Consider the following 13,307-nt stretch of genomic DNA (forward strand, 5'->3'; position numbering starts at 1 on the left):
TCACATACATGATATAGAAGTTATCCAAAAGTCTCCATCGATCTTCAATCTTCAAGGGTGATCTATGATACTCAACTACAATTCTAACCTAGTCCGAGACTTGACTTAGTAGACTAGAAATCAAGATATAATTTTGATCATCTAATATTGACAACAAGCTTGAGATATAAAAACTTGTGGGTTCAACCGAGCAATGCTTTAACAATTGTAGTTTCATGGTATAAGACATTTGATCTGGATCGTCCACTTTCTCATCAAACTCTGGCAGCTTGGGTATTTGAAAGTTCTTTTGTAACACCCCGTGTTTTTAGCATGGTGCATGCTCAAAGATGCGCCATGGCCTGAGATGAAGTTTCATCTCAAGCTCCGTTGCAGAAAAAGGAAGATTGGCCTAGGCCAATACGCTGCCAAAAATGGCATATTACATGGGCATATTGGTCAAGGACAATATGGAACCAAGAGGGTGTAAGTTGTAAGATATATTGGCCAAAAGTCAATCTCGCATCAAATGATGCATTAAGCCAGTGGGGAGGATGTCCTAGAACAAAGTAGCGCCAAAATGGCGTAATACGCAGGTCATTGGCCTATGGCCAATATCGTACCACAATGGTACCACAGGACAAAGTAGGTTGGCCTTAAGAATGTACAACCATCACGGCTGGACATTGGAGTGGCCTATGGGCCAAAGTCAGAAATACAACCATCATGGCCATTCGGTGGACCTGGCTCAAGAGATGTTCAACCATCATGGTCGGACATTGGAACTGGCCTGTGAGCCAGAATTGAATGTACAACCATCTTCATAGCTTAATCAAAGTTGTAAAAATGTCAAGTTAACATATATAGGGAGGGATAGTTGGTTGAAGGTGCATATGCGGACCATGCACCAAGTAAGCTTCATAGATTAGCCGGAAGAGTATAAATGATTCCTAAGTCTCATTTATAGTTGTATAGCCTATGCCATGCCGCGAGCCACATATGTATTCCTTTGATGCATTTCAACGGAATGGCCCATACGGACTAGACCATTACCATTAATGTTTGGTCACGGAATCGCAAACGAGTTGGTTTTTAGTTTCTGTCTCTTGACGATAAACTACGGTCTATGCTTGATCCCTTTAGAGTAGGGAAGGGTACGTAGGCGGCTGCAATGAGTTGCAGCATTGCCGGTCCAGCACGTTGTCGCTCACATCATCTAATTTAGAGATGATTACGGCACTTTGGCCTCTTATATCATCTGGCTCGGCAGCTCGATGCAAGAGATGATTGTGGCCATAGTTGATGAGGTTAGTTGCATTCCATTCCTTGGATGCTCATACTTCCTATCAAGGCGTTCGACGTAGGCATGTACCAATAGTGCATTGGACATGGCCAAGAAAGTAACTCATATCGGTATGCAAGTAGCGGAGCCTGCATGATTCTAAGGGAGATGGAATTAGGCCGTCAATGTCCTATGTGCAATTCCAAGCATGCCTTATGCCTGGACAACACTTGGAAGCCAGTGATGCATGCAAGATGCATCGACCATAGCCTTTATGGCTTTGAACCCTTCGCAGAACAAGGGTAAGTTCGAACGGTATCAAAGCTAAAATATCTGCATCATGCTCCACGAGCATGCTTGTAAGGGAAAATGAACGTGCATTTGCCTATATTTAAGACTAAGATCGTAGCATCATCATGGCGTATCGGAGAAGTTATGGCCTACGCGCCCATGCACGCCAGCTGTAATTTTCCGGTCCGTCACATCTTTGGTGGGAGGAAGTTTCTGATATTATACTTGAAAGCCGCTCCAGCAGCTCTGTGAATTGTGTTCAACTTTTCCTCTATAAAATGATTTTTAGTTATCACTTTCTCGATCATCCTATGGAGACGAGCAAGCATCAATTATCGCATTAACATCTTCGTCGGAGGAATTTTCTCCCTGCTTTGACCTATTCTCAGAAACCTCAACTCTGGACCTAGGTATATTCCTTTTGGGTTATGGGAACTCGCATCTGATTCTGTTATGATCCGAAAAAGTGTAGTAATCATGCAAAAGTTCTCTCCTATCATATCATTCTCGAACCATTTATTATTCATTCTTGGGGAATTTTGAGCCGACGACGGTTCTGGCCATATTTTGTTGAGTTACTGCTGGTCGATCTCAAGTGCATGCTCGCCGAGATTTTGCACGCCTGCGTCTAGGTAGATCTCCAGTAACCACCTGGACGTTACCTAACAGAGCTTTCCCTGGTATATCTTGATCAATCACTTCTCTGGGTTGGTTAGCTCCTTGCAAGTTAACCAGACCTCCAAGACCTTGCCAAATGGATCGGCCCTGCTAGTTTCGATAAACACTCGTCAGTCGATCCTGACGGTGTAATTTAATAGTCTTTGATCCAAGGTAGTTTTCAAAATCTGATCTCTTCAACACTTCTTTCAGCTGGTTGTATATTAGCTTTGAACCCGAACCAAGAATCGTCATATTTTCTTCATTTATATGGCCTATTGATCACAATCGACGGGTACAATCTTCCATAAGTACCGATGATAAGAAACACGCACTAAAAAATGATAGTTCGTTTTTGTTGCATAAAAATACACCCATAATCGGTGATAAGGTTCCCAAGTGTGCCGATTGTAAAAAAATTAAATTCAAGAGTTTTTCTGCGATTTATTTTTTGCCAGAACCGGTTGATATAAATGCCCTTATCAGCCGATTATAAACCTGCGCATTTCTTCGACTGTTTTGCTCAACATTGAACTTGTATTTTCATTCTGGGCAATATAAAGGTAAATATTCCTAGATTTAGACAAGTTACAATTGGTCTTGGATCCGAGGAAGTAACGTATTACATGCAAATATGGAATCCTTGGATCCAAGACCAATTAGAACTTGTCCAAATCCAGAAATTCTTATCTCTATCACGTAGAGAATGAAAATACAATCTCAAAGCAAAAAAAATGTCGGACGAAGAAGTTATAAGCAAAACAATCAAATAAATGCCCAGATTTACAATCGACCGATTTTGGCAAAAAAAAATCTCATAAAAACTCTTAAATTTTGTGTATATTTTTTGTGTTACAATCGACATGCGTGGGAACCTTACCCACCGATTATGGATATATTTTTATGCAAAGAAATATCATTTTGAGTTTTTTTTAATCAATCGGCACTTGTAGAGGATTGTATCCGCTGATTGTGATTAATCGACCATAAAAATGAAGAACATATGCGGACTCTAGGTTGATCTTCTTCATGGATCAAGAACATAAAGAACAATCGGCCATATAAACGATTAACATATGCCGATTTTGGGTTGATGTTCTTCATGGATCAAGAACATCAAGAACAATTGTGTAAGCACCTTATCGACCAATTTTGAACCCAAAAAATTTCAAATAAAAAATAATTTTAAAATAAAATAAAAATCCAATTTTCCATTCAGTTTTTAAAAAAATAAAAATAGATTAGAAGTATTAGGGATAAGGATAAAAACATAATTTTAAAAAGTGAGAATATTTTATCAGTTTTATCCTTTTTAGACACCTCCTATCCCTCTACTCTGAATTTAAAATCCATATGCCTCAAATTAGTCAGGTTTAAAAAACCCGCTAAGATAAAAAGGATGAAACCGCTTCTGGCATAATTATTTCTGTTGGATTATGTGAATATATATATATTTAAAGAATGATAATTATTAAATTACTAAGAAGTGATTCCAACCGGGTATGTTTTATATAATGAGTTATCTATTAAAAATTTGTTTATGCAAGACGGGACTGTGTGATTCCAGATCGATGTTGAGAAGTTTCCCACCATGATGGTATCTGCAATATGATTCGCTAATCCATCCGCCGCTTGATTTCCTTCCTTGTAGCTATGTTGGATAGTGCACTCCGGGATTTGGCTAATCCTTAGCTTAATTTCAATGATCATTCATGTTATGTACCATGGTCGTTCAGAGTCGGAAGTTAGGAATCGCAGAAGATGTTCTGCATCAGTTTCAAATTGCAGTTTTGGCCAGAAGATGTTCCAAATCAGTTTCAAATTGCATGTTTGGCCAGATCCGCTCTGTTGTCATTTTTGACGCTATGAGCATGGCTCAAGTTTTAGTTGTTAGTGCAGTAGTGATTCACAAAGGTTGCGCTGACGCTAACACGGTTCTAGCCTCCATATCTCTACATACGAAACCTGCTTCTGCGATTTCAAGGTGTCCTCGAACTGTCCCGTGCGTATTGATCTTGATCCATCCCATCAAAATTGTTATAAACGTTTTTGTTCTATTAGGGTTTGTCGAACTATTGTATAAGTGATGAAAAGTAATATCCATCTAGTATAGACTTTGGATGTGTAATAGACAACAAACTTTAAAATTGGCCGTTATAGAGGATCTATCGAGTCTACTGGTATTTCAGCGGTGGCAGAGCTATACAGATACAAGTGGGTGCACTAGACCCCCTTGTTTTTAAGTTTTAGTATATTTTAATGTAAATTTGATAGAGATCTTAGAAATTTAAGGTTGTTACGGAGGAAAATAAGATTGCTAATTTGGTTCGATCCCACAAGGGAAATTTTTTGTATCTGTCACTGCGTATCCTCTCAAAACGGAGTCTCAAAACATTTTCTAGTAAAATGATGAGACATATGCTATTAACGAAGCTAACAAGAATGTAATGGATATTATATCATGCCATTATTGTTAAAATTAGATCATCGTATAAAATATGTGATCCCTTAAAGTTATATTATTGTGATAATTTTAGAAATGCAAATCAAATAATTTTTAGATGACCCACATATGATTTTTGTTTTGTTTGATTATAAATGATTCCCTTCATCCATTGTTCGATACAATATTTCATAGTTTTGTGTTTTTATGCAAAATTTAAAAAATTCATAATAATGGTTATTTTTTTTTGTTCCCTGATATAGTTGATTTTGAGTTCAAAATTTTTAAGATATCGGAGAAAACTTAAAGAAACTAGTGGAAGTGTAAGTATAAAGGAAATCTTTTCGTGGATTACTTGTGAAAAATGTATTATTACAATCCGGGCCGTCTTTGACATAGGGCCTAAGGATCGACCGCCCTAGGACCAAAAATCAGAGGAGCCCAAATCCCCCCCCCCCCCCCCCTATATATGTATGTGTGCTCATCCTTAATCTAATAACATATGTAACTTAAAGAAGAAGCGCAATGGGCAAATCTTTAACCTAAGAACAAATATAACTTGATGAATAAAAGAGGAAGCGCAACCGAAAACTCGTCTATGCTATGGCACAAACTTTAGAGTTTGTTCTCTTACAATTGAGTTGTTCCCTCCGAATAAGAAAGAAAAACAAACAAAAAGCGAAGATAAAACATGATATGCATGTATTGTGTACAACCCTTTTGATCAAATTTTAATCCCTTCAAATTTTGTATTGGTTAGTTAGAATTCTGATTGGTCACTTTGATTGAATTTTGTTTGACACTTTTTGGTTTCCTAATTAGAGTTTATGGTCAGTATAGAACTGATGAGAGTTCAGTCTCAAATGTCTAATTATGTATTTTTGAAACCTAAACATGGATCCAATTTTATACCTGTTTTCTGATCCATTTGGGCGTGGTTTTCAGCCACTGGTATTTGATTTAAGTGTTGCACAAAAGCGCTTATAAAAAAAAAGTGTTGCATAAAAGCGTACATTACATAGTCATCCCCTCATGGCCACATAAATATATTATTGCTATGTGTTCAATCTTTAAAAGAGAACAAGTAAAATTCATTGATGTCATGGTGAATGCTTACCCTCTGTTGGGGTTGTTGGCATCCAATTCATGTGGAGATTTTGATACTGCATTAATGGATTGTTCAATTGATCGTCAATTTTTTTATTTATCATTTTTGTTTTTCTGCATGTATATAACAAGGCCCCTTTCCGAATGTTCACCCCGAACCCCTAAAATGTTAGAGACGGCACTGATTACAATAGGCAAATGCAAATTATATCACCGTATAATACCTTTTTATAATGTGTTTATGCACTAGAAAAATAACCAAGTGCAAATGATATTAATAAAAAATTAAGATTTAGTTTCTAACTCATGTATTTGGATACTTACTAGGATTATGTATTCCTGATTGAATACCAACCTTGTATTGTTACACCGGTTCTTCTGTTGATGTCTCTACGCTCCACAGTCTACTAGCGAAAGCTAATTAATCCCAGTTATTAAGTCGTTGAAACTTGAAAGTCATTATCTAATCACCAACCACATGATGTACACTGTTCGGCACCCACATGAGTCGTGAGTTATGACCTATTACAGTAAACCACTACTACCCTAAATCTAGAAATACATAATAGCCCATCACATATATCTAAGGTCAAAATTGCATAATCACCATTACATCAGTCCTCCACAAAACACCATATCACATTTCATATTTTTATTCATTTTAGACGCGTCTAGTTAGATCTCCAAAATCCAGACCAGAGTCACAAAACACAAGCATCTTAAAAATCCCCCTTTACAATCAAACGTAAAAAGAACATAAACTAGTGAAAAGGTCCACAACACTAAAGAATCCCATTTCGACCAAATCAAAGCAGGAAAAAAAAAAACAAAACAGAGAAAACCCTAATGTCAATGTATCACTGAAATCATCCTCGAAAAACAGACTGATTTTGTTCAATCATTTGCTCGGATGCTCGTTGTAACGAGCTGCAATTGGTGAGTTTCTCATGACCCTAGATTTGTATTTTTAATTTATAGATATCGATCAATTTGAAGGAATTATAGTTTTTTTTGTGTAAAATCCCCAATTATGACTGAGGAACTGGAGTTTATCTTTTACAGGTTACACGATTATTATTATTGTGTTTAATTATGTCGAGACCCATGGTGCTTGTGTTTTTGTTGATGATACTTATAATCACATCCCAATTCGAATGGAAACAACAACTTGTACCGGAGACTGAAGCAACTCCAAGTCTGGCTGAGAAGCAACAGCGCGTTTCGGATAGGGAAGAATATGTTAAAGAAAAGGTAAATTCTACAGGATGAGAATTTGATTGCGTATTTGTTGGTTATACTTGTATCGGTTGCTTGGGTTGTCTGTCTCTTTGATATAATAACATAGGATAGGATGGATAGGTTGAGGATGCAGTTTGATAACAAGTATTCTAGCAAACTATTTCATGTTTCGAAAAAAGAATCTAGGTCAGAAATGGTAGTGGTGGAACATACTAATCTAATGGCGTTTGATGTGTCTGTCCAGATCTTGGCAAAAAATAGTTAAACATTTCATTGTTCATGGGACATTTGAACTATGGTAACCCAATTTATTTTTCCGCAATAACTCTTCTACCCTTTTGGGTCATTCACAGTGAAAGCTGAAACTATATCTAGTTGTCTGCATTTCTTATTACATTGGAAGGAAGAATTTCTCAGGTATATCAGGGCAATCTAGTGGTTCCTTCATATCGCTGAAGTTCTGTGGTCGCTATGAAGAATGGCTTAGATTCGACTTGATGGCTTGGTGGTTATGTCAAATGCTTACACTGCCAATATCTAGGTCTCTAGGATATCACCTAGCTCACCATTCTTTTGAAGAGGGAATGAATACTAATATTGGTTTGCTTGTTAGTGAACATCTTTCTGATAGAAATCGTCGATGGATCAAAAAGAGTATTTAAGTGGACTTAATCTTGAGAAACACAAAGCAACTATATCCCAACATAATGATTATTCACTTTTGCGCCATCCTTGAATTTTGGTGATAGCAACTCAGTATGTTTAATACTTTGTCAGTTATTTGTGGATAAAATTTAACATGCAACCATCGTATAACATTTTTTCATGATACAAATAATTAAACATAACTTTGCTTGAAAACCTTTAGACTTTTATCACAGTACCTATACCTGAGGTTTGGGTCTGGGATATGAATTATATCAATAATTATACTGATATATATGTTTGTTTATGCATGCTCGCCTGAGTTTATTATACACAGCTACAGTTTCAATAATCACTTAGTTAAATTTGTGATAACATGATGACATGTATAGCACACCTACTACTATAGTTAACACTTGGTTCACACCCAAACAGTGGTCATTTTTTCTTTTGTTTGTTGCTGTCTTGCTGAAGGCCTGCACCCTGCTTTGATAAATTGATTAATCTCTCTAGAATCTAAATCTACAAAGCTGCGCCAGTGGAGCATATATGTACATGTATGTCATTGTATGGAGTGTACTTTAAAATCAGTATTCTTGTGTTGGCTGTTTAGGTTAGCTTAATGCTGTTGTTGGGCTGATGCTTTATAGTTGTGCTTTCTGTGTTAGAAATCTTTCACACCTCAATTTTAATCATCTTAATGTAAGAAAACTCTAAATATAAAACTGTTGGTTAATTTTTTGTGGAATACATTCTCGGCTACCTTATTGGAGATTAACCCTTTGCAAATTGCAGATCATCTTATCCCAAGAGAAGAGCATTCAGAGGCTCAATGAGCTTGTGAGAAATCTTCGGAGGCAGTTGTTACAATGCAAAGGGGATAATGAAACAGCCAACAGAACTGCCAATTCATTGACAGAAAATATAAATGAACTTGAGCGGCAACAGATTCTGGAAGATTAATCCTGAGAGTGCTGCAAATTAATTTGCTCGAGAGATCTCCAGACTATTATCTCTCTATCAACCTATGTAGCTTCAGCCTTAGACACTGATCGACTTCTTAACACGTACGCGAGATGTCACAGTAATAGATCCCCAGCAGCTTCTTGTGAAAAATCTACTTTAATAGGCCACCCCTGCTTAAGTTGGAAAGCTTAACCCATAAGTCTCATGGTGACTTGATATGTGATCTCAGAGGTTAAGGTAAATGCATGAGTGGTTCAATCAATCAGATCTGTAAATAAATGGGATCTCCTTATTAGTTGAATGAGAATGTATTTGCATCAGGGTTGGTATTTATGATACCTGCTAGAGAATCACCTTCACACGTATATAGAGCAATGGAAATTTGAACTTGATGTGTGGGAAAGTTATATTCAACATATTATAATTAAGTACTTCATTTTGTGTTGGTATATGGAACTTTTGATTGTCTCGGCTAATTTGCTCTAACGTCAATTTTGACAGGGTTTTGTTGTTACTTATGATACTGAACTTTTTTTGAAACTGTTGAAGAACTAAACTGTTAAAACCTGGTAGTCAGATGGGATGGACTATCCATTTTCCAGTTGTGAAAATGTTAAAAGGTGTCACTTTCTTGCTGGTGGTGGTATGGTGCGTTATTTACTTTTCATATTTCCAGTTAGTGACCATTCAGACTTTGCATTTTCTCTTCCGCGTCATATCAAGGCTTGCACCGTCTTTTCACACTGAGGCCCGCAGCATGCCGATGGTAAAGATTCCACTACGGCGCCACAAATTTGCAAGCTGATCCTAAATAATCGCTCTTGCTCTTTTGATTCCAGAAGAACGACTTCGTTAGGATTCGACAGATTATCCAGATGCTTATGCTGGATGGAAGGCCATTAGCAGTTCTGGTTAGATTATCCAGATGCTTATGCTGGATGGAATGCCATTAGCAGTTCTGGCTCTTATATATCTGTAGTTGGGATTTGTTGTTTCTAACAGATTATCCAGATGCTTATGCTGGATGGAATGCCATTAGCAGTTCTGGCTCTTATATATCTGTAGCTGGGATTTGTTGTTTCTTCGTGGTCGTCGCAATCACTTTAAGCAGTGACAAAAAATCTGCTCCAAAGTGCACACTAGCACCACTCAAACTCTTTCATGAATGGCTTGCTCCATGGCAGCTTCTTTTCATGGACAAAAATCCTTTCTACTTTTGAAATCCGATAAAGTTCACTAATCTAATCTAAACATTCAATTAAATAAGCTAATTAAAATCATTAAAACATAATTAAGTAAGAACCGTTTGGTCATTATAGAAATATTTTATTTGATGTGCTGCCGGATTCAAGGTGCTTTCACCGAGGAATAGTAATTATTTTCGTATTTCTTTTGGCCAAAACTATATCAATCATTTAAAAGTGACGACCAAAAAAACAACCCAAAACAATTCTTTCACGAAAAAGATAAAGACCCGCCTACCCCGAGAAAACGGGGTTGCTCATTTTTGAGTTTGGTCGTAAGAGGGATTGTTTTGGGGTTGTTTTATCGGTTGTCTACCAAAAAATTTTGAAACAAAAATGTGGAGATTTAATAGATTCAAACAGTATGTCAAAAATGAAGAGTTGTAGGTGTACGGTTGTACTCCCCTATGACGATAAGGTCACTTTTATCACCCTTGAGCATGAAATCCGTCTGGTACATCGCCACTAACGAATATGTTCTCTGTCGTTTTTGTAAAATCAATCAGCATTTCAAAGCTCAAGGAAAATTCTAAAACGGGGTTGGTGAGATAGGGGAAGCTTGACTGCTGGAGAGAGTCTATAATTTTGGACTCTCCATGTGTACATAAAATTCCATGTGCACATAAAATGCTTGCACGGAAGTGAGAAGTCTATATATGGACCATCTAACGATTTCCCCTCTAATTTCCATTACCCGATAAGAACTGTACAATCCTCCGCCACAGAAGATTAGCTTCGTTGCCTTTCTTATACTATCAAGTTTCTTATATAAATCACAATCGACCAACTGCAGACAGACATCTAAATAAGATGGATATGAAAATGTTCATCGATCAGTACTTCTCATTAGCTAATATTGCAGCCTTATTAGCTTTGTTATCTTTCTTCTATTATGTATGGATCTCAAAGCCGTCAAGGAATACCAAACTATCATCAGTATCACCACCTGAAGTTGCAGGAGCGTGGCCTATAATAGGCCATCTTCCTCGGCTAGTAGGGTCGAAACCTGTATTCAAAATCCTTGCAGACATGTCTGACATTTATGGACCTATCTTCATGGTCCGTTTCGGCATGCACCCAACGCTTGTTGTAAGCAGTTGGGAGATGGCTAAAGAGTGCTTCACCACCAACGACAAGTTCCTCGCTGGCCGCCCGTCGGGTGCTGTCGACAAGTACCTCACTTCTGGCCTGTTTGGTTTTTCTACGTACGGTTCTTACTGGCGACAGCTCCGTAAGATCTCTACCATCCATTTGCTCTCACATAGGCGTGTGGAGCTTTTCAAGCATGTTCCTTACTTGGAGACCTCCAACTGCATGAAACACCTGCACCGGTGCTGGATGAAACGCCAAAACCAAATAAAACAAAATTACACAGCAGCTGGTTCAGTTAAAGTTGATATGAGCCAAGTATTTGGAGAGCTAACCTTGAATGTGGTGTTGAATTTAGTTGCTGGAAAAACGATTTTTTTCAAGAACGACAACAGTCACGAATATGCCTCCAAAGATGTCTTTAACAAAGAGGAAGAAGAAGGTCAAAGGCTCCATAAGACCATCATAGAATTCTTCACACTAGCAGGAGCTTCGGTTGCATCTGATGATCTTCCATTCCTCGGGTGGCTGGATGTGGATGGACAAAAGAAACGCATGAAAAGGGTGGCCAAGGATATGGATTTCTTTGTTGCAAAGTGGCTTGAAGAGCATCGGCATCAAAAAAGACAAACAGTACAATCAAGCTCAGGAGCAGGAGGCAGTAATCATGACGATCCAAAAGATTTCATGTATGTGATGATGTCAGTTCTTGATGGGGACAACGACGATCTCTTTTTTGGTTACAGCCGTGACACTGTAATCAAAAAAACATGTCAGGTATGTAGTTGATTTCTCCATAATGTTAAGATGCAACATAATATTGCAATTATCCGGGGTAAAACTGGAATCACCCTCCATTTTTCTAACTAGCACCGGAGGTTGGACCATAGACGCATAATTACAGCACCAAAACTTAGCTTGGTGTACTGGTAGACTTAAGTTTCATGGCCATGCACGACGCGTTTAACTATATTTATGAATTACTATGTGGTGATGGCTGCTTTATTGTTTGGTAAATTTGTTCAAGTTGGTTCGGCACATTCTTAATACACCTAATATATATGCATGTTAACTAAGTTTTGTCGATTTTGCAGCAAATGATAATAGCTGCCTCGGATACCACGTCAATTACCTTGACATGGGCTCTCGCACTACTGATCACTAATCCTGCTGTCTTAAAAAAGGCTCAGGATGAGCTTGATATGAAAGTAGGGAAGGACAGAAACGTAGAGCTGCTCGACAGCAATGATCTTGTCTATCTCCAAGCAATTGTTAAGGAGACACTCCGGATGTATCCTGCTGCCCCGCTCGACGTAACCCATGAAGCTATCATAGACTGCAATATTGGTGGTTATGAAGTGAGAGCAGGCACACGTTTGTTGGTCAATCTATGGAAACTGCACCGTGATCCTCGAGTGTGGTCAAATTCGTCAGAGTTCAAGCCGGAGAGGTTTCTTCCACAGCTAGATGGTGGTTCTGGAGGTGAGGCAGAAAACTTGGACTTCCGAGGCCAAAATTTTGAGTATCTACCATTTGGTTCAGGAAGAAGGATATGTCCAGGGATCGACTTCGCCCTCCAAACGGTTCATACAGCACTTGCTCGCCTGCTTCATGGGTTTGATTTCGACTCAGCAGGACTTGTAACAGACATGATGGAAGGTTCAGGTTTAACCATGCCCAAGTTAACCCCACTAGAGATTTACCTTCGCCCACGCCTCCCAGTCAAACTTTACTTGGAGTGATGCCAGGATGTAAGGTTTCTTCCCATATTCAGGGACGGAACTACAACAGGGACGGAACTACAACCCAGCTTTACCTAGCTCAAGCGAGGCCCAAAAGCCCAACAACTACTTATTTTAAGTTGGGCTGGAAAACATGTTTTGAATTTAGGATTAAGCCCAGTACGAAAACTGGTCCAACCCTTCTCATACAAGTTTTCTGGTTCCATATTAATATACTCCAACAATAAAAACCACTTGATACAGTAAGAAATTTAGGCTATGTTTGTACTTTTTGCTTTCGGTTTTGGGTCGGATGTGGATTTGGTTCATATCTGGATCTCGATCTGGACTGTTTTCTATTTATATAGTTCGTTTGTATTTGTTTATGTTTTTCTTCACTCCCGTTTGATATTTGTAACAATCACACTCCCTGTAGCTGCAGAAAACCCTACAGGGAGTACATCCAAAGAACAAAACTCCAACCACAATCAAGATTCAAAGAAGTAATTCAAATATTAAAACATTTCCATGACCATTTCAAAGAGATTTCACTAATATGATTTGAGAATACAAGAGAATGAAATATATCTCTCAGACTCAATTCATCACTCCCACATACATAGCTTATCAAATACTCAACCCTC

General features: G+C 38.1%; 2 protein-coding genes across 2 annotated transcripts; both read left to right on the forward strand.

The window, feature by feature from the left end:
* Nucleotides 1-6,440: 6,440 nt before the first annotated feature.
* On the forward strand, nt 6,441-9,065 carry LOC113308325. Its single transcript, XM_026556802.1, has 3 exons — nt 6,441-6,695; nt 6,822-7,010; nt 8,439-9,065. The coding sequence occupies exons 2-3, from the start codon at nt 6,852-6,854 to the stop codon at nt 8,604-8,606; spliced, it is 327 nt and encodes a 108-aa protein (XP_026412587.1). The 5' UTR covers nt 6,441-6,695; nt 6,822-6,851; the 3' UTR covers nt 8,607-9,065.
* Nucleotides 9,066-10,663: 1,598 nt separating this feature from the next.
* On the forward strand, nt 10,664-13,061 carry LOC113312549 (cytochrome P450 CYP82D47-like). Its single transcript, XM_026561293.1, has 2 exons — nt 10,664-11,719; nt 12,037-13,061. The coding sequence occupies exons 1-2, from the start codon at nt 10,664-10,666 to the stop codon at nt 12,682-12,684; spliced, it is 1,704 nt and encodes a 567-aa protein (XP_026417078.1). The 3' UTR covers nt 12,685-13,061.
* Nucleotides 13,062-13,307: the final 246 nt, after the last annotated feature.

The sequence above is a fragment of the Papaver somniferum genome, chromosome 9 (assembly GCF_003573695.1).
Source record: "Papaver somniferum cultivar HN1 chromosome 9, ASM357369v1, whole genome shotgun sequence".
Lineage (NCBI taxonomy): Eukaryota > Viridiplantae > Streptophyta > Magnoliopsida > Ranunculales > Papaveraceae > Papaver > Papaver somniferum.